We start from the raw sequence: 22,805 nt of genomic DNA on the forward strand, positions 1-22,805 counted from the left end.
TCCTTGCACAAACATTCCCTATTTGAATTGCAGATCCAAGGCGAGTCCTCTGCTTCCAGCGCTGCAAACGCCATCAGGTACAAGGGGGTTTTTGGGACCATCAGTACCATTGTCAGAACCGAAGGGCCAAAAAGCCTCTACAATGGCCTGGTAGCTGGACTTCAAAGGCAGATGAGCTTCGCCTCCATCCGTATTGGCCTCTACGACACTGTCAAACTATTCTACACCAATGGCAAAGACGGTACGTATGAAGCAAGAGCACACTTTCATTTCAAGCCAATGTAAACTCAAGACATAGGTTTTTAGTTTACCACATGTAAGCATGTGCTTCTATAAAATGCTTTGTGCATTCATATATGAAAAGTTGTTTTGACTGCCTGACCACCAACTCAGAGCTTTGGGTTATTTTCTGTGTCTGCCCCTCTCTGACTTCACTAAAAGTGCCCACTTCAGCCACATGCCTAAAATGATTTTGCCTTTTCCAAAGGTTAAGTATGGGCACACGGTAGTTAATGCTGCAATAACCAACAATGGCAGCACAACTTTGCATCCGATACAGAGATGTATAGGACGAACCTCTCAACCTGTGAACAAACCCCCACTTTCTGCACCTTATGCATCACACAGAAACTTACACTAACCTCCCACGCATGGCTTTTTTCTTCCCATACTCTTAACATAAATCTTCTCCTCAAACCCTGACTGGCAGACCTCAGCCCCTGGCTAACAAACCGCGCACTACAATACAAGCACAAGATTTCCTCCCTGGACACAAAGCCCTCGATGTTCCAAACACATTGCTCCCGGGAAGCTATCACGCCTGCAGAGCTCAGGGTTCTTCCAATCTGCACCATCAACACAAAGCACCACAACACAATCTTGCTTTTCCCTCTACGCCCAACTAACCAAATCAACCCACTCTTACAGATCCACCATACTGCCTGAAGAACATGCACAATGGCAGTGGGGTCCGTTACACATCCTAATAACAAACTATAGACATGTCTAAGCAAAATATATTTATCGTGTTCCTCACAGGTCACAAGTATGGAGACTAGCCAGAATGCAGGTGTTGTTTCTTTTCTATGGTCTAAGGCTTCAGAATACCCTACTCGACAAATCCAGCCGTGTGTAGAGCTTTATCAGTGTATATGCCAAAGACTACCCTGGTACAAGAGTGAGAGTCTTCCCCGGTGGCCAATTACTTTTAGCACAACGTGGTAGTAGGGGGCTTCCCTGGCCTGGAGATGAACCACTATCCACCTCCTCATAGACTCCTATAGAATGCGGCCCACACCTTATTTCAGAAGTCACCCCATTCGGTTGTCAGTTTTTCTACTTGAGTTTTTTTTCTGGTCACCCAACGTGTGCTGCATCAGAACTTCTTCCAGTGGTGTACTCACAAGCATATGTTTAAATGGGTTGTCCTGCAAATCCAGAAAGGGGGGGCTGCTTTCCCGCCATGCAATTAATGTCAGAATTGGAAACGCGGGAGAGCTGCAATTCTCAGTCCAATTATATTTTATTATATTATCAAATACACAACTGTGGTAGCAAGTGCTATACGTAAACATTTTAAATAACAATGCTGGAAACAAGTTTTGGGTGCAGGGCAATATTTTGGTCTACTTTATGGGTCTGCTGCAACCAGCAGCTTGCCAGATGTGATGGACTATGAATCCCATGTTCCCTCACCGCTTTTACTGATGGGAGCTCCAGTCCAAACATTCCGTAGAGCCAAAAGTTGCAGAGCACAGTTCAATGAAAATGTACAGCTTTTTTGGTTCACAAAATCGTGGTATTAATGAATCCTGAACACATTCCTGCTATCTTCCACAGAGGCTGGTGTGGGCAGTAGGATCTTGGCAGGGTGCACGACAGGAGCCATGGCTGTAACTGTAGCACAGCCCACCGACGTGGTCAAAGTCCGATTTCAAGCACAGATCAACCTGCGTGGCGTTCAACGACGGTACAGAGGAACCTTTGACGCCTACAAAACCATAGCTAAAGAGGAAGGCATGAGGGGGCTCTGGAAAGGTACAGTATGGCAAGGCAGCCTTCTGAACTGAAACATATTTCTGAATACATGAATAATTACATCGCGTGGCATGTGTTTTGTTTTAGGAACACTACCAAACGTCACACGGAATGCAATAGTCAACTGCACGGAACTAGTGACGTACGACCTGATCAAGGAGGCGCTACTCCAGCACAAACTACTCACAGGTAATGGCGACTTGCACTGCAGGCCAGTACTGCTCGATATTTTTTTTATGTATGTCAATAAAACTGGCAAAAGCAACGCAGGTGGCAACAATGCGCGTTAAGAAACTTTAACATAATACATCCTGAATCCAGTTTCACATTATAATCGAAAATTGATACAATGCCATTTTACTTTGGTTTTAAAGGACATTTGTTTAATGGAGTGACACGTGACGCACCATGAAAAAGTCGTTGACACACAAAAGGGAATATCACCTAATTGGGCAGCTGCGGAAAATCAAAAGCGCTACCAATCAGAAACGTTTTCCAGAAATGCCATTACAATCTGCAGTGGTAAAAGAAACAGTAAAACTAGGTTCCCCTTTGCCACACCACCCCAAAGTCTCCCGTGCCCACCACCACTCTCCCTCCCCTAATACAAAACCCATACCTGGGTCCTGTCTTTTCTCCACTCGCCCCCAACACACCGCTTTACAACAAAAACAAAGTGAAAGAAAATGCATCTTAAATGACCACCATTACTTTCAGTTAGTGTCCCCACACGGCATGCAACCTCCCTTTCTAATCACCCACCATTCGTTCCTCATCTAAAGGGACAAGCCAAGAACTATGGCTACCCACGCATTACCTGCACGCACAGCTGTGTCGGCAGCAATTTCAGATTACCTGTGCTACAATGTGGAAGACAGACACTGATCACTGCTCTGTAGGGCTATCTGGAGGCTTGGTAATGGGCATTATGTCCCAAGAAGGCTCTAAAAAAGAATCTAAAGCACACCAGGGCTGCAAGTAGTGACAGGTGAAAATTCCCAGCAGGGCCCAGGTTTAAATCCCCAGTAGGAGGGGGAGAAAATCAGAAAACAAAAGTGATATGATATGACATTTATAACGCGCCTATACACAGGTGTTTCAAGGCACGAGAATGCCCTTCGCTTGCCATCCAGGAACGATGCTCTTGGTGACAAAAAGTAAGGAGACAAGTGGGGAGAGAGAATTTCCGCGGGGAGCTATCCCCCTTCGAAGGGATCCTGTTGCAGGGAAGTGGGATTATGGGACGCATATCGAAGATATACACTGAATTGAAGCGGGATGACCTCGCAGAATGCCCACCAGTAAGGAACAAAAGGCACTTGGCAGTAGACATCTCTGACCATACATGGGTGACCGTTTGCAGGGGGGGGGGGGGGGAAATCCACGCGGGCCCTGCAATATAAAATGCAGGCCTACAAAATAATCCAGCGCTGGCAGTAAGTACCCGCCAGTGCCTTTAGCAAAAAATTACATGGGGGCGTACGCGAGATGCTGGCGATGTAAACAGGTGCAGGCCGACTATTTTCATATGTGGTGGGGCATTCCTACATGCAGAGTTATTGGAAAAAAGAGTTGTCGTGGCTCAAGGGCCTGGACGGGATACAAAGGGAAATATCGCCAAGCCTGCTGCTGTTTCGGGTGTAGGTTGTGCACGAAGATGCGGGAGAAGAGGGTCACATGGTGCGCACCTTGCTGGTAGCTGGCCTAACACTGGAAAAGGGGAGGGACTCCCTCGTAGAGGGAGTGGGTGCAAAAGGCGCAGACAATCTATGGTATGGAGTACCTTACGCACTTGCTGGATGAAACCCGCAGGGACATAGAGGTCGAATGGCTCCCTTTTTTTAGTAGTTATGGACGCTGAGTGGCGAGGAAACCAGTCGGGGTTTACGGAGGTGCAAGGCCGACGCAACTATGATGGAGGTTGTTTCCGTTTACTTGTTCTAGTTTGGTGAGGGACTATGCATGGAAGGGGGGGAGAGAGAAGGGAGAAGATATCGCGAACACTGAGATGAACCAAATGTTTTCCTGTTAAAAGTGGGGAAGAAAGGGCGTATTAAATGTCTCTTTACACCCGACCAGATTTAAGAACGAGTATGAGAGTTTGCCGCACTGGGAGTTTAGCACACCTGGCATCAAGGAGGCCATAGAAATCTCCATGTGTAGAAGGATTCATGACCTGATCGAGGAGGAGGGGTACGACTATGGTTACATGCAGTGCTTTAAGTGGGATGCTAAATCAAGGGGGGGATCTTGTTTGGGGGTGGCCTAAATATATGTGTGCTTAGGCCACACCTGTAATGAGAGCCACCCCCTCGACTAAGGGGGCGGAGGGGTGGTGAAAGCAGGTGAGCTGGGGCGCACTGGCATTATTACCTTTGAGGCCCCAAGACCCTCCTTTTAAAAGGGTTGGCTGGGCGCACTAAAGGTGTGACACCAGTATGCCCAGCTCTCAGACGCAGCAGGTAGCCCTTTCATTCAAGGAATTGCATGGTTAAAAACAACGGGCTCCTTGAGTGAAAGGTCGGTCTTCTGTGTGATGACTCTGTACTCAGAAACAGGAGAAGGCCCGGCTCTCCTATTGTTTTTGAGTAAAGAGTCATTAGGCAGCATAAAAGCCCTTTAACTGTGCGGTGTTGAAGTCAGCTAATATATATATTCAACCCAACATGGCTTTGTCAGGCCATAATTACTTCTAGTATTTTATTAAAATATGGGACTATGATTCTCCTAGGGCATCTTTCCCATATGGCTTTTCAAGGCGCAGACTACGACTGGCTCCAGTCTTTCCTCGCCAACAGAATAAACACAGTAGATATGGATTCCTTTGAATCCAAATCCTAGATTAGTGGAGCCCCTAGGGTTCAGTCCCATCACCCATTCTGTTTAACCTATACCGACAAACTCTGGCCCAGCTCCTGCACCAGTATGCAATACTTGTTTACACATATACAGGCGGTACGCAGACTTTGCTTCAGGTCGACTGAAACCACTAACAGATCAGACACCCATTCCCCAACCGCATGGCCGTTGTCAGCCTATGAATGTACCCCAAAAGGTTGCAGCCAAAACAGAGGAACTCCTAAGGACACAGCCCCTGCCACCTGGGACAGAAGTCTTTGGCCACTGACACCAGGATTTTTTCCATATCCGTTTGAAATGTGGGATTTATGTGGATGGGTAGTTTACTCTCAACTCCCAAATCACTAAAGCCACACAACCATGTTTCTTTAAATGATTGAACTGCTCCCTTTTCTAGGATTTGGCCATTAGGTTACGGATGTGAATGCCCTTTTAAATTAACGCATTGACTACTGTAATGCTGCTTACGCAAGATTACAGCAGTACTCAATTGAGCATCTTCAACACCTTCAAATGTAGCTGCTCTGGTTCTGCTCAACCTTCCCAAGCAAGATAACAGAACTCCAGCGCTAATCCAGAGACATTGGCTGACTGTTCAGAAGAAAATACAGTTAAGTTTAAGGTGATATGCCTACCACACAAGGCCATTTATCTAACCCACATTACTTCACAGTAAATCTCCACCATCCTAATCCAGAGCTACACTCAGCAAATGAGCAACTGCTCTTAATCCCAGAGGTCAAATCCGCCAAGTGGGGCGGGTGAGCGTATTCATATGTAGTGGTCTCCATTTGGAACACTGTGCCCTTGAACCTACGCACCATGTGGACATATGTGACCATTTAAAATATGGCAAGCCTCTAAAACCCTACCAATATACCGCTTAAATTCTACCTATCATGCGAAATTATCTCTAAATGGGAACGTCTGTGCTTTACAATAAAGCTAATGTAACAAAACATAGCATAAAGCCCGATTACAATTGGACAAGAAACTAGATGCATTTGAAGCACAGAACGCTATGCTGCCTGAAACTAGATTTATCCATAGCAACCTGGGCACCCAGTGTGTCTGGAGTGCAGCACACCCACAAAAGCTATTATTACTGGGTGCAGATCAGTATTTCTTGACCTCCTACTTTCTGACAGTCAAAGCTGATGACTGCTTCTCACAATTTGCCAGAATAGGGGGCACTACATCACTGGGTTGCAGCTGCAGGATCTCGATCAGGCTGTTAGTTATTACCCCTGCACTTGCATATCCGGGGCCTTAGCAGCCCTACTTGCCACCGTAAGAAAATCAGAGAAAATCAAAAGCTGTATAAGGGCATGTGTATGAAACCACAGTGGACCTATCCAGCTCACTGGCTAAGAATTTATCGGCATTGGCGTGAGTAGATTAAAAAGTAAAGTGATGAATCCTGCAGAGTCCTCACAGAATCCCTCCCTAAAATCTCCTCCCAGATGGCCAGGGAAAGGCAGACAACTCCTGATCCTAACCCTGGGGGTGGTATTAGCCGGGTGGATCACCTGGGTGAAGAAGGCCACCAGGGGACTAGGGTGACTCCGTTAGGAGGGACACAGTATTCACCTTCTTTGGAGGGTGAGACTTCCATGATACCACAATACCTAATGCCGTGCTGCCAGACTCAAACTCCACTTCGCAAAAGCACCCAGGGTGTTTATTGTAAAACCCCTTGTGGTCAACATGAGAACAGAGTATATCAGGATCAGAACCTCAATACCATTACTCCTAATATATGGGATTCCCTCATTTGTATGAATTCTGAAATCAAGAATCAAGCAACAATTGCTTTAAGGCCCTTTTCTAAAAATACCTTCTGTAAACAAAGTACATTTGATAAGGTTGAAACTAGGTATCTTTAAAAGAAGCCCAAACATTAGGGACTTCCTGTCCCATAATACCCTGGTTCTGGGACGAAGAAGAGGGGTTTGGAGGCACAGAACTGCAATATGCAATTCTAGTGTTTTTAATGACCAACACCTGAGCGGGACTTTTGATTATTTAAAGCCCCTTCAGGTTTAGGCCATTAGAAATCATTGTGGAAGCCGTGGCAGAACTAGTTGGAGAACCAGTGAGCAGCCATGCATGCAGCAAGAGCAGAGAAATGAAGACGCTGGGCCCGCCGCTGTTTGTATAGTGCGTTATGGTGCCAAGAGAGTCGTAGGATTGGTAAGCCCAGACTGCAGAGGTCACACAGCGGGAAGCATTGAGGTGGCAGGCTGCCCTGTAGAAGAAAGAAGCTTTCAGTTCACTGTCCTCACCTCCGATGGCTGGCAAGCACTGCAGAACACCAGGAACGAAGAAGGCTCCTTCGTGAAAGACACAGGACTCAGGAGCCTAACTGGAGCGGTCAAAGGCTCTGACCGCGAAGACCGAAGAGGTTACAGAAGCAACAGCAGCGGGTAAAGCGGACACGCAAGTCAGAGAGTTGGCCTATGAGAGATGACCCCGGAAAGATCCGTGAGACACTGCTGACTGCGTGCAATTGCTGAATGCAGAAGTAATGAAAGAAAGCATATTTGCTATTATTCATATGTAAAGAGGAACCAAGAGGAAGATGTTTATAACGATCATTGCCAAAGCTAAAAAGGCAAGATCAAAATCAAACAGTATCCCCCATTGCCAAAGCCAAGAAAAGACAACATTTAAACAAACTGTAACCCACATTTTCAAAGCCAAGAGAATGTAATATTGAACTGTCATTGCCAGAGCCAAAAGGGTGAAAAATTGAAATCTAGCTATATCAAAAGTTGATAAAGCCAAAGGAGGAAATATTGCAAACCAATAACAATAAACCTTGGCCAAGTCAAAGAAAGATTGTTACAGAGAAAGGGAGAACCAGTTTACATAAAGAGATAAACTTGTATAAGGAATCGTATCAGCAGTTACCTGGTGTTATGGTGGAAACCCAAAGGTGCATTGAGAGAAGCCATCCTTGTGAAAAGTATAAACAAGGAGAGGAAAATAACCTGCATTACATGTGGCAAATAAAAAAGTGGAATAAACACCACCAAGGAGTGTTGTATCCTTATGGAAGAAGTTGTGAATCTCAAAGTTGCTGAAACCCAAAGACTTTGTTAATGTTTAAAGTTAACCTTATTAACCTCATCACTGAGTACTTGTAGTAGTGGTAGGAGTTTTTATACTGGCAGGTGAGTATACTAGGAAAGGGCTTGTTAGTGGTAGTCCTGGCAGGTTAGTGAACCAGGAAGAAGACTTTAAAGTACTACATTGTGGTTAAAGGTTGTGTTGGGAAGAAAGTGGCAAGGCCACTAACGTTGTTTGCACTGTGGTAAAAAACATCCTGACGAAAACATTGTTGCGTTTATAAAGAAGTGTTATGAAGCAGTTGTCTTTCCTAAAGAAAAGAAGTTCTATTGAAGTGTTCATTGGAAAAATGAAACAAGGACTTTTTGTTTGAAAAGCTGGCGCTTGTGGACATTTATTTTGAAGACTGATGAACTTTGTTTAACCGAAGCTAATCCAAGTGTTCAGTGAAACATAACTTGGATGTTGAAAGGAACTTTGGTAAACCATTGAAAATAAATTTTGCTAACTGGAACATTCATTTAGAAAATCCTGCATTGAACCTAGGGAAGGGGATCCGGCCCTGGTTACAAGGATATTTAGTTGCAAAGTTTGCATTTGAATTTAATTGCTATATTGTTGAACTTGAACAGCCATACAGGAAGCGCTTATACAATTAGAATATACTGTTTCAAAGCGCCCACAGGGCAGGGAGGGAGAGTGGGGAATACATTACAACACAAAATTTAAAAGCAGAGGAGGAAGAGGGAGGGGGACAAACCTACTATGCCTTGTGAGTATTCAGAACGTGCAAGTGCAGAAAGGAAGAGGGAAGAGGGGTAAGTGCAGGGGAGTCCAAGCCCGTGGGTGAGCCATGGACGAAGTGCTAGGAATGTTGAGTGCTACAGAGCCTGGACCGCGGGAGGTAAGTGCAAGTCTCCAGAGCGGAGGGTGTGCAGATTCAAAGTGCTGTGGAAAGACAGTAGCTGGGAATAATTGGTGTGGGAGGTCAAGGACACCGATTCAGCAACTGTGGGATTAACAGAGGAGATAAGGAGGAAAGGAGGTGGAAAAGACTAAAGGAGTAAAGTCTTAAGGAGCTTCCGGAATTTGAGAAGATCCTGCTCAAGGCACAGGGGGAGGCGAGGCTATTCCAAAGGAGGGAGCCCGCAGAGGAAAGTGAGTAACCCCCTGCCCTCTGTTTAGCAAAATGCTTTACACACAAAAAGTAGGTGCCAGAGGAGCAAACTGGTCTAGATGGAGAGTATTTAGTCAGATAGAGCTGAAGATAGTGTGGTCCCCAGGCCCAGGCAGCCTTGTGGATGATGCAGAGGGATTCAAATTTAATCAGTGCAGCCTATTCTGGATAAACTGCAAGGGTTGTAGAGTGGAAGAAGGAAGATTCAGGAGAAGGCTGTTTCAGTCTAGAGAGAACCAGGGCCTGAGTCACATTGAGCCACTGAGGGAAAGTGAGAAAGGGTACAATTTCTTTGAGAAGGAAGAGCTGATAGTTTCACTTCTTAGCAATGTCCTGAGTGTGAGGGAGGAAAGAAAGTGTGTTTTCCTTTAGTCTTAGTTATATAGGCAGGGGAATCCTTGTTAGGTTAGGGAAAGTGAGGCATTTATCTCACCCTTATAATATAATAAAATGGCTACTATTGAAAAACCTTTACCAAGTTGTCAGACTCGCATTTCTGACCCCTCACAGAAATCAGAGTTGGACTCGTCGCCATTGTGCAGCTCATCATGTGGACTCAGGAAAGATGGATCCTCTAAATCTTTTTCAAATATTGCATGAAATCCCTGGAAAGACTCATGTTATGTGTTGCAATATTTATACTGCACCCAATACCACCTTGGTGATTTTCATGACACATGACCTTGTCCGAAAGGTGGCATATTAGGACCCTGCCATGGTGTCACCAGGGTTCTAGGTCATTTGGTCGAAAATAAATGGTCAACAGAACAAATAGTCGACACCAAAAGGTCGACAGGTCAAATGGTCGAATTATTTATTTTTTTCACATTTTTTTTGGGGGGGGTCCCGCCAACCCCCTTTTTTTTTGCTAAAACCCCTTTTTTTCCCTAAACGAAAACCTAAAAAATATATACATAAATAAAAAAAAAATTCAACCATTTGACATGTCGACCAAATTGTGTCGACCATTTGTCTGTCGACCATTTGACTGGACACCTGTCACCAGGCCTTAGTCTGCAGAAAGGAAGAGGAGGTTTGGAGAGGATGTGATAGGAAAGATAAAGTAGACAATACAATTACCAAAATCAGAGACGAAAAACTTGGGATGAGTATGTTCTTGATTAAAGTGAATTGCCATAGGGTATCTTGTGTCCTTATTTGTAATGGCTCTAATATGTTCTTGTAATCTGATTTTCAGTACTCTGATAGTACTTCCCAAGTATTTCTTATTACATATACATGTAATTGTATAAATCACATACTTAGTGTTACAATTAATGAATTGTTTTAGTTTGTAAATTTTTCCATTTGGTAGCCTTATCTCTTTTACACCATTTTCCATTTGGTCACAGATTCCACAACATCCACACTTGTGGGTTCCTGTTGGTGCTGGTACTTGTAAAAATTGACTTAACACTTCGGTTTTTTCTTCTTTCATATGACTGGGGCTAATTTTTTGCTTTAAAGTTGGTGCCCTTCTATAAATTATCCTGGGTTTAGCTTCTATGTACTGTTTTAGCATTTCATCGCTTTGCAAAATGTTCCAATGTTTTGTCAGAAATGTTTTCAAAAGGTGAGCTTCACTATTGAAAGTCGTTATGAAGTCTACCTTTTCTTCTCTTTTCTTCACCATTCTTGGTTTGGCCTTTAGTAGTTCAGTTCTAGGTACTTTTTCAGCTTTGTAGAAGGCTTTGTCCACATCTTGATTTTTGTAACCTCTCTGTATACATTTTTCTTTGAGCAATTTAACATGATTTTCGTATTTTTCATTTGAACTGCAGTTTCGTTTTGTTCTCAAAATTTCACCATATGGTATATTTTTGATTATATGCTTCACGTGATTACTTTCAGCATGTAGTACTTTATTTACTGAAGTTGGCTTTATATATAGATCTGTTAGGCTCTTTTCCCCATCTGTATAGATTAGCAGATCCAAAAATTCAATTTTTTCAGAACTAATTTTTTCAGTAAATTTGATATTATAATCATTCGCATTCAGATATCTGATGTAGTCAAAAAGTTATTTTTTATCTCCATTCCATATCATAAGAATATCATCGATTTATCTTCCCCAATAAGTTATGTATCCATTTGTAAATGCTGTATGTTGCCATGCCTGGTTGATCTCAAAGTGTCCCATGAATAAGTTTGCATAGGCCGGTGCAAACTGGCCCCCATTGCTGTGCCTCGTTCTTGTCTGTAAATTTGTTTATTGAACAAAAAGATGTTATTGGTTAAAGCAAAATGCAACATTTCTAGAATCATTGAATTTTGTTGGAGGAACAAAATTGATCTAGTTTTCAAAAAGAACTCAGTTGTTTCAAGCCCTTTTAAATGTTCAATACTGGTATATAAGGATACCACGTCCATAGTTACAAAAAGAAAACTTTCTTCCCAGGGTATTTCTTCCAGTTGTTGTATGACATGTTTGCTGTCTCTCAGGTATGATGACAGATTAGTTGTTAAAGGCTGAAGGTGTAAATCAATATATTGAGAAACTCTTTCTGTTAATGAACCTATGCCATTGATGATTGGTCTACAGGTTGGAAAATGTTCAAATGTTTTATGGATCTTTGGCAAGACCGTGGATGGATTTATAGGCGAGTAGCAGAAATGTAAAGAAAGATATTTTGGCTGGTGGGCTATACACCATGGTGATGGTAGGTAGAGGTTGGGAAGGTTCTTAGTAGGTTGACAAGGGTGTGGGGCACAAAGTGGAGGACTTCGCTGAAAGGAGGAAAATAGTAGAGATGTTCAGGAGGATAATGCCATGAACATGCAAAAGGACACTGATTATACTACACATTTGCCACAAGGATATGGGTTTCCTTACCAACTTGGCAGTCTTGTAAGTACTGCAAAGGCACTTATGATAGGTGGCACCATACCAAGATTTATTGACAAAGCATACAATGAAGACTATCCACTGTAAAGCAGTTCGAAAAATCATATGTTAATTAGTTCACACAAACTCCAGCATGCTGTCTTTTAAATTCACAGATAACTTGCCGTGCCATTTTGTGTCTGCCTTTGGAGCTGGATTCTGCACCACAGTGATCGCCTCGCCGGTCGATGTTGTGAAAACGCGATACATGAACTCTCCACCTGGACAATACAAAAGCGCCATAAATTGTGCATGGACAATGCTAACAAAAGAAGGGCCTACAGCTTTTTACAAAGGGTACACAGATTTGTTTCCAAAAATTGTGCTTAGATATGCGTACAAGACTTGAATTAATGTGATAGAATTGGCCGAATGTTCATAGTCTACACTTCAATGTCGTTTGCCAATCAGAAAGAAGGTGGAATCAAATTCATGACAAAATGATGGGGAGGCCTTAGGATGATTTAGCAGAACATGGCTGACTGAAGGAAAAGACAACCAGTCTAAAAAATGCAGGCTGCAAAACCTGAACAATCAACAGTATGGTACACGAGTCAAGACTGCATTCTTTTCAAAATAAGTTAATGCAAAGACCTAGAGAAAACATGAAAGAGAAGATGCTCATTAGTTTTGAGCTCAGGGTAAAACAGAAATACTTTAAAGAGACTTGGTTGTATGCCTGCATACATTTAGTATTGGAATTTATATAGGGCAAACCTGGTTTGGAAGCGATATATATCCGTGTACATTGAGTGGTTGATCAGTTAGGGTAAATAATATAGGCAGTGGTGTGCGCTGGGATTTGGTTCAGGTTGGACAGAGGTTGAAGAGGGTTGGATCAACAGGAAGGGAAGGTGGAACAGGTGCTTTTTGAAGGTTTTAAGCTTTTTCTGAATCGCAGAAATGTGCGACTGAGCCTGATTCATGTGTCATGGGATAATGATCCAGATTCTGAATTGGGTTACAACCCCAAAAGATCTAACAGGAGTATGAGAAATACCATAAAAATGACCATAAAGCACAATAATTGCATGGCACATGGTTAGAGATATGCAATGTCTAGTATTAAAAATGTTTAAAAGGTTACGGTTTTGGAAAGAAAATGCCAGGTAAAACCTGGTGAAGACATACGTCAACCTTGTTGGGCTATGACCAACATGCCACAAGATGTTTGTTTTAAGACCTTCCTTAAAAATGTGTCATACTACAACATCAGTTTGCTGACTGTAACCCTACATCCCCTTCTTGCAGGTTTGTGCCCTCCTTCTTGCGCCTCGGCTCTTGGAATGTTGTAATGTTCGTCTCTTATGAACAGCTGAAAAGAGCCATGATGATGTCGAAGCAGAACCTCGAGCTCACAGTGTGAACTTCAGCATGGGAATCAGCCATCATTACCATAGCCTGCAGTAAAGACTCTGCAAGACCTTTACTTCACAAGTATTACTGCACAGAAGCACCTTCCAGCTTTGAGGAAAGTAGCCCCTCATGAAAGAGGGCAGCTTAAGTGTTCAAGAACCCTAACAAGAGAGACCTCTACATCTAGAAAACGTAGCAGACCAGCCATATTTATTGTACGTCAATCGAGTACTTCAGTTTTTCCAAATGGTATTTTTATTTCCTTTGACTCACTTCATCATTTACAATTTGTTTCAGATTTGGAACTATTCATCAAGGATCCACTTTAACTAAATTGTATGAGCTGTTGTATGTCACGGGAAACACATGCCCCTCCTTGTAATGTTTTCAGGAAAAGGGCAAACATATCCAGTGCGATAAGACAAAAACGTGGCTCTACTTTCCAGAAGGATGAAAAAAGTATCACATTGTCTCCATTGTGAGTAGTAGTAGTTGTTTCTTAACCGTGAGGCATGGAGAGATTTGCTACCAGGCTTACAGCCAGCTCTTGAAAACACAGACAAATTACCTCTACTTCAGTGTGCCCCCAAATATGTTTCTTTTGGTTAATTACTTTGACCCACTAAGAGCTGTTCGATATCGACCAAAACCTGAACAAGGCAGATCAGGCATTTGCAACCATGTGGCCATCGATACTGGGTGACTGCAGCAAGTATATTTGAAGACTAAGGATTAGGCGGGTGCAAAGTTCAGAGATGCTGATGACCCCCACACACTTAATACCCCTCACCGTACCCGGATTTGAATGCAAAGAAGAAAACTATTTTTAAGCAACATTTATCTGCATTGCTTTATACGTAAGATGCACTTAAGCAATTGTCGTAAGTGTAAATGATTGAGCTGATTTTTACTGAAAGTCGGTTTTAATAACATATATACATTTTCGAGAAAAATAGTGATGTGTTCAACCATTGGCTGCTGACTCTTGCCGGCTGCTTGAAATTGTCATTTCTTTCTTGTAACATCAGTTCAATGCTACAACCTTCCTGTTGTGTCCATAGAGTTGATAGACACGCCTCCATCTATGGACCTCGGTTATGGAATACGCTACCCCCTCCTGGCTTTTTGGTAAGCTCTAAAAACGTCCTTTTTAGGCAATGTCTTTACAGTATTCTTGTTTCGCTTCCTCTCCTCTAGTATATGTCAGTGGCCCATTTGTTTCTGCAAACCTACTCTCAGATTCAATAAATGATGCCTGGTGCAGGATACAGATACCACAAATCATACATCACAGGAGTAGATTTTGGTCAGAAGAACAAAGCAAGAAATCTGGAAATTAAAACATTCAAATATTTACATCAAGTTGTAAGAAAGAAACTTGGGATACATTATGAAATTTGCATTCACTAATACACTGAGGCTATACAGACAGTATATGAAAGACAGCAAAGAAATGAGACCAAAAGGTGAGAACCATTTTCACTCCGATTCCTCCTACTTATCGCTTATTCTATGATGTAATTTTCCCCAGACACTGGCATAAACCTCATTTGACACTCCTTTCTTGGGCAAACTCTTGGAAAAGTTGGCCATCTCCCAGCATACTCTACACGCTGAATCTGTTGGTTGTCTCCATGACCATAAGCCTGGCTTCAGAGCAGCCAGAGGCATGGAAACTGCTCTCCTGAACACCCGTGAAGACCTGCTCACTAATCTTGACTCTAGCCTTCTTTCTGTCCTCATCCTCCTTGATCTTTCCTCTGCTTTCTACATGGTCAATCATGCCATCCTGATCAATCGTCTCTGTGAGAACCTGGGCATCACAGACCAGGCCTCACATGGTTGACCTCCTTCCTCGGGGACCACCCCTCTCAGGTCCAACTGGGGTCCTTTCTCTCCACCACCTCTCTCTCTCCACATGTGGTGTTTCTCAGGGGTCCAACCACTCAATCTGGCTTTTCAACATCTATGTGGCCCCTTTGATCCACCTTATCTGTACCTTCTCCTACAACTTTCAGTGTTATGCAGATGACACTCCACTCTCCTACAGGCTCCCCTCTGCCTCCTCTCATGCTCATTCCTGACCTTCTATCCGCAATTCAGGAATGGTGTACCATCAACAATCTCTGCCTCAATGCCAGCAAGGCTGAGATCCTCCTCATTGGGACCCCTGCTCCCACTTTCCCTATTTCACTCTGGCCGCCCTCCCTGGGCCCTATCCCTGTGCCTTTTTGTGAGGCAAAAAAATCTTGTGGTGATTTTGGCCTCCACTCTTTCCTTCCCTCCTCACATCACAGACCTATCAAAGAAGTCACACTACCAGCTGCACCTCCTCAGAGGTATTCTACCTTTTCTAATTTCCCACAGAAGCTCAAAGTCTCCAGAGCCCTGGTTCTCTGTAGGCTGGACTACTGCAGCAGCCTCCTTCTCAACCTGCCTTCCTCTATTCTGCACCCTCTGCAACTAATCCAGAACAGGACTTGTCCTTGGCCTCAAGCCCAGGTTTCATATCTCTCCAGCCCTGAAATCTCTCCACTGGCTCCCAGTGGCTGCAAGGATCAATCAAGTTCAAGACCCTCTGCATTGCACACAAGGCTTTCTCGGGCCGGACCCCACCCTACATCCAACTCCCACTTCCTAAACATCTTCGCTCAGCTACCTCTAACTCTCTGATGGTCAGACACTTCTCCAGGCAGAGGGTGGGAGGTAGACATCTCTCCTCTGCAGTATCCCTCCTCTGGGATGGCCTCCCTGCCCCTCTCAAACTCGAGCAGGACCAGCTCAGGCTCCGGAAGCAGCTCGAGACCTATCTTTTCACTTCTGCTTTCTCTCTTTCTCTCCCTTGCTGACCCACCTGTCTGCTTCGCTGACTGGTTGCCTGGCTACCCTCAGAACTCAATGGGACTAGCTCTCCCATGACCTGCAAGCACCTGCACTGCCCACGGAGCTACGCACTCTTAAAGGCGGCATCTGTAACCCTACAGTCCCCTTCCTCCTTGCACTACCCTGAGGCGGCTGCACTCCCCTTCCTCCTCCCCCTGGCAATGCTCCTCTCCCCCCAGCGCTTGCGCAATCTGAATGACACAAGGCCTAGTATGATCGTTTGTACGTCCTCCCTATGCCTCCTTGTCTTGTCGCGCCTAGAAACACTTGTGTACAGGTGTGTTATAAATGACTCATATCATATTGTGCCTTTGTGCTCCAAAGTAGTCTTTCAGCATTAGGAAACATGATTAAACTGATGTCAGCGCCAGTACAAAATGCAACCCACAACAAACAGGCAGTAAAGTACAAAGGGAAAACCTATAATCAGAATATACTGTACAAATGACTTGAAGCACAAGCCACCTTGCTTGCTCGCTCGCTCACTGACTCTACTAACAGCATTCAAACAGCGTCTGATCTCAATAACCAGGAACGATGTGCAATAGCAGACAGCAGGATAAGCATATAACTTGCAACTTGAGCTAGATTTTCATGCCTGCCATTGGAGAGCATATGTGGACTTCTTTCTGGAAGGGTAGTGATCAACTAGGGAGACAGACCACCAATGAGTTCAGAGTGAATGATGCAAGCGAGTCTTGAGGTATCTATATTGTCAATAGTAATGCCACGGTGGAATACACCCTTTAACTGACTGATGGCCATATATAATTATGTGTTGCTTAAGGCCACTGTGCATCTCTTTTCAACCTCCTGTGCTTTGCTTATTGGCCATAATAATGGGGGGTTGAGAAGGGAAGCATGGAGGAAGCATACACAGCATAAATGGGGAACCCCCTCACCTCCATTTCACCCTTAAAACGCCAGTCCCCCACCACCCTTCCTCACTGCCATCGTGTTTGCCCTCCCACCCACGAAAAACAGAAATACCACCTGCTGTGCTGACACCGTCCCTTAACTCCCTCATATTTGGGTATCTTCCTCCACCCCCGTATGAAGGAATCAAGAACCCACCACCCCATCACGTTCCTGGTGTGCCTCCAGGACAGTGTGGAAGCCTTGAAGCAGATAGTTTCTGAACACCTTGGCTCCTGTGCTGACAAAAGTAGAGCGGGGTGCTGGCCTTCTGACAGCACAGGCGCCACAGCGCTTAGAAACTGTAAGACTTGCAGCTCCAGCACTGCCAAGGAACCCCCCTAAAAGCCTTCCCTCACATATTCTAGGACGGGTATTATTTACTATTATATACGCCTGTCCTAGAATATTGGAGGAAAGTGCTCGATTTTCTTGAGTGTGAAAATTCCTAAGCAAGAGTGCACATTAGGGGAAATGCCCCCCTCGCCCCCGCCATCCCCTGCGACCATTTCCCAGGCGACTATCACTGGATACCGAAAATGCTGTATCCCCCCCACTCGACATGGCAGTAGTGGATTATAAATTCAGCAATATACAACACACAGAATTATAGATAGATGGTAGCTATCCACTACTGGCATACATTCAACCGAGGGGTTCCAAGTGAAGTCTGATAGACTTAAGAGAATTTAGAGTTTCCTGTGATGTCCCTTAGAACCCTGAGGCTAAATACACACTTTAGTTGAAAAATATCCCCTGCATCCCTTTTCCAGCCCGACAAGGTCTTCCACAGACCAGCGCCCCAGAAGGTGGAGAAGGGAGATTTGAGGGAACTCCTTGCAACATAAGGAATCTCCCTTCCCCAAAAAGGAAAACGTATACCTGGCATTTTGCCAACTTCATCTAGCGCCCTTTTGCTAGCCATCCACACCATCCCTTACACCACAGATTAAAACGGTTAATACTTGCCATCCTACCACTTTCCACCACCTCCTTCACCCGGATGCCCCGCCCCTCCTGGCACAGCTCCCTCGTCGCAGCTCATGCAGTGTCAAAGGCAGCGGCCGTTGAAAGATTTGGAGCCATAGCTCCAAGAATGCCAGAATCCAGGATCGCGCACTGTCAGGGGGGACACACATGAATAGAAGTGGGGCGCTGGCCTTGGTTTTTTCTACATCCCTCGGGTCTTGAGTGCCCAAGAACGTGATGCACCCTCTGACTTTAGTTCACTGCATTCAGTGGATTATGAAATCCATAATCTGCTGCATGACGTCACAGCAGGATGTTCGGGCATTTCGAAAAAGATATTTGCTGATGGCTTCCAATGAGATTCATACTGAATAATTGTGCACTTCATTAAATGTGTTTGTTAACCTGGTCACCTGACAAGCTGTATGTAAGTAGAACACTTACCCACCTATTGTAGCAGTTCACCCGCCTGACTCCTCACAGCGCTCAAAACATTATTCTGTCATTTTTAGGACCAATTTCTGGCATAGAATCTGCTTCAAGAAATACTAAAGTACAGCATACCAGAAAATGTTAACGTTGGGAAATTATTTTTACCATAAGGTATGGCTGTGTCAAGGAAAACATGTGCAAAACAGTCAAGTCAGTGCCAGCGGATTTGTGCCCAGTAACCAAGAAGGCCATGCCCAAACTCTAACTGTCCCGAAAATCTTCCCTCATTCACTTCCAAGGATGAAAGGAAAGAGGAACATGGTTTGCTCAGCCACATTCAGTTTAAAATTGAGCCGATATGATTACGACCAAGCACTTTATAATACACGCACTTACTTTTTCTTAAAAAAATGTAAAACAAAAACATTTGTTCTTTCAAACAAAAGCAATAAAAACGTTTATATAAAAATATTAACTTTTAAGATGCAAATGAATGCAAAATTGCGTGTTTAACATTTACTGAATGCATTAAAACATTTTGAAAATAAATAAAAACAGCATAGACAACAGCTCACGCTTGTTTCAGGAAGTAAATGTAACCATGCTACAAAAGTCATAATTTGACGAAAATGCCAAAAAGGAGGATCACTATAATGTTTACATGCAAGTTCGTGGAAATACTAATACACAACCAGTAGTTGATGAAGAATTTTCAAACTGGTTGGGGAGCAAATGTTTTTCCCAGAATGTGTGCGATCAACAAAGCACAGTGAGCGAACGCAAAGTAACCCTGGGTGGGAGAAGGTGATGAAGGAGAAACAGAACGCAAAGGAGTCTGATGTGTTCAATGCTTTTTAGTACATAGAACAGGATGTCTTCCGATACTCCCTATAGGAACCATTGGAGCTACTGGAAATGATAAAGGATACTTGCAACAAAGGTGTTAGGACGGGATAACTCGACGGAATTCAAGGGCCTAACTATGGGAACAGTGATCTTCCCCAGAATTCTTTGACTATCCTAAAGTCCAGGGACTACAGTGCCCAGCTCACTTCCTGGCTTCACAGTCTCAGGGTTGTAGTGTCTGGCTCGATTCTTGTCTTCAACCAGGAACCTGAGCTAACATTTATAATTTACCAAAAAGTAATTCTTCATCCTTGCCTAGGCTAAGTCAGGTTGTGTTACTGTAACACATCAGGTTGCCTTCTTGGACTAAGGACTCCTCCTCTCTTTCTTGGCATGTGCTCTTCTCCTAGCATCTAGGATATAGGTGTTGTCTCTCTTTGATTCTCTGGTTTTTTTCGGGAAATTGTTCTTGGTCTCCACAACTGGAGCTGGTGGAAAGTCGCACATGTGAATATATTAACTCTGCCTTTGAGCACCCAAGTAGGAATTTTAAATTCACTATTAGAAGTTAAGTCACCTGTATATTTTAACTGGTATGTGTTTATGAGGCTTACATTTAAAAATGAAAGTGGAACATATGGTTGTATTTTATTGAAAATGTACTGTGTTTTTATATCTTCATGGCGAAAGCCGAATAAAGTGTTATTCCTACTTGTTTCTCTCAGAGTCAGGGCCTCTCCATGGAATGACTCCTCGCCTCTTCCGGCTGCCTGGTCAGTAGCCCACTCTGTGGTAGTGATGGCTGGAGCCTTATGCTCTTATCGGGCCTCGATTGCTTGAATTATCTAGCGTTACTTATGATATGTTGTTCCCCTTACTTTCATAAACACAAGGGTGTGCCTGAACATACAAAGTCAAAAAATATCATTTGTGGAGCTAACAGTATTATTCTCCTGGTAGCCTAAACAATAGATTAAATCAAATTCAATATTTTAATTTACTGGTCTCTCACCAGTCAAAGTAACCTTTATGAGAAAAAAAGGGGAAAAAGTACATTGGCATAAAAAAATTATAAACTTGCTTTAATTGTTAGTTTGTAACAAGACAATGTGTCAATTTAATAAGTACATACAACATGAAAAACATACAAAGACCATGCAATTTACAAAGAAAAAAAAACAGGACTATTTGGTCCATACAATCAATGCGAGCAGAATTTATGCTACGCCTACCGCTATAAAGCGTGTATGTCCATGATACCAAACGGCAGGAGAATGTAGTTCCTGCGACCATTACATAGGACTAGTTGGCGTTTCGGTGATATATTGATGGGTAGCAACCACCTTCCTCAGGTACTGGGATCTTCACATTCAGCCTTAATACAGACAGCCTTAATGTAGGGGGTCCTCCTGAAAAGGTAGTAACAGGGGACATTTAGTGAACTCAAAAGGTTTAACTTTAAATGGGAAGAGAACTAGAGAATATACCAATATATGGTGAAGGCATCAGGCCTCAGTGCCCCAGGACCAAGTTGGCAGTACCCCCAGACAGAAAACTTGAAGGTTACCAGAAAGGCGCCCTTAAAGTGTAAAGAGCGTGCCCAAAAACTAAGTCACCTCGTGAGAAAAAATAAGTGAAAGATGTGATCATATAGTGAAAAATGTGTTTGATAGAATACAAAAAATGCTGTGCAAAAGAAAGGCACATAAATCAAAACATGGCGGAACGTACCTCAGAGGGCACATCATGTGCTCACCATGCAAGATGTCGTGCATTCAGCACATTATTTGGGTTTAGCAATTAGAAAACGAACTGAATCTGGAATTTTCACCTAAAGTGAAAGAGGAGGAGAACAAAGACATAAAGGTGGCGATAGTTTCTGTGCAGCGGTAATTTAATACGGCTGGTGTGCAGGTATGGTAAAGGTAACAAAAACTCACCATATGAATATGTGGATGCCCATGGAGCGCTTCGTATTTTGCGCAGGACACGAAAACTCCTAGCCTGGGGCTGGTGGTATCAGGCTATGGGTTAATGAGTATGGCAGTGCTGCATAATAGTAAAAAATGACAAGCCCAACATGTGAGTTAGGCAGTGTAAATAAAACGCCCAGCGTGTGGGTCAGTCATGGCTTAGTGAGAAAAGTAAGTAAAATGGAACTTACTTTTGACTTCTACCACGTAGAAGCAGCAGATGACTTGCTTCTAAAGAAAGCTGCGGCTTGCTTCTGGAAAATGCTGCGTGTATCCGCTATTCTTCATAATGAAGAAAAAGGCAGCCAGTGGGGTGTAGTAGCACTCAACTGGAAGGCATGTAACACTGAATGGAAAAGGTAGACAAAGAAAGAGGACTGGGACTAACAAAGTGAATTGGTAACACTGAATGAAAAAGGCAGACAAAGAAAGGGGACTTGGACTAACAAAGTGAATGGAAAGCAAAATGGAGCCCTTCCATGAATGACCGGACACAAACAAGGGACTAACACTAACATTGCAGGCTTGCTGAGACGTTAGTGAAGCCAGGCATTATTTACTATATGCAAAGGGTACTAATCCTATGAATGAATGACCGGACATAGACAAGGGACTAACACTAACATTGCAGGCTTGCTGAAACTTTAGTGAAGCCAGGCATTACCTCCACGTCCACTCTTCCTCGTCACAGTACTTACCTCATGAGGCACCCGCCTCCGACACAGGACCTTCTTCTATTTCTTCTTATTTCTGTAACTCCTCCCCCACACCCACGTCACTTAGTTTAATTTTTTCCTGCCTCCGGCAGGTTGGGCTTATTTTTTCTTCCCGGCGCGGGGCGCTGGGGAGCTCCGAATGTTGGCCCCCTGGTGGGGCTGTGTGGCGGGGCCTTCGGCTCCTTCAGGTGTGGCAAGACTCCTGGGTTCCCTGCGGGGCTTGGGACCCGGTTGAGTCAGGCTGCCTTGCCTGGTTTCTGCTGGGCTTTGGCCAGCGCAGGGCATCGTGGCCCGGGTTCTGGGAGAACGGACCCGGGTTAAGGTAAGGAGAAGGGGGGGCATGTTTTTCCTGTTGCATGGCCATGCTGCATGGGCGGTTGTGCACGGATTGGCGGCTCCTTTTTCTTGTTTGAGCCACGTGCTCCGGAGGAGGGTGGGCTCCTCCTCTGATGCTGCAGGCATGTTGCCATAGGAATTAATTGATGTTGTTCCTATTGGTTGTTGTTCTTTCTGGCCTCTATTTGAATGTGGGAGAGGCACGTTAGCAATTGTTTGTATGTGGAGCCTTGGTTCAGTGTGCAGGGGTCTTTGGTGAAGCAGGCTTCCTTGGTCACTGTTTTTGGGCTTACTCAACATGGGAAAACATTCTGCAAAGAGCAGGCATCTGGTCCTGTCTTCTTCTTCTT

At 44.0% G+C, this 22,805-nt stretch overlaps 1 protein-coding gene across 1 annotated transcript in view; it reads left to right on the top strand.

Moving 5' to 3' along the window:
* Positions 1 to 19,317, top strand: part of UCP1 (uncoupling protein 1) — a 30,733-nt gene extending 11,416 nt beyond the window's left edge. Inside the window, exons 3-7 of the mRNA XM_069631195.1 lie at positions 34 to 241; positions 1,840 to 2,037; positions 2,125 to 2,226; positions 12,146 to 12,326; positions 13,281 to 19,317. Coding sequence (XP_069487296.1) covers positions 34 to 241; positions 1,840 to 2,037; positions 2,125 to 2,226; positions 12,146 to 12,326; positions 13,281 to 13,395 — 804 coding nt within the window. The 3' untranslated portion in view covers positions 13,396 to 19,317. The remainder of the gene's footprint in view (positions 1 to 33; positions 242 to 1,839; positions 2,038 to 2,124; positions 2,227 to 12,145; positions 12,327 to 13,280) is intronic.
* Positions 19,318 to 22,805: the final 3,488 nt, after the last annotated feature.

This window comes from Ambystoma mexicanum, chromosome 6q (assembly GCF_040938575.1).
Source record: "Ambystoma mexicanum isolate Mex_15411 chromosome 6q, UKY_AmexF1_1, whole genome shotgun sequence".
Lineage (NCBI taxonomy): Eukaryota > Metazoa > Chordata > Amphibia > Caudata > Ambystomatidae > Ambystoma > Ambystoma mexicanum.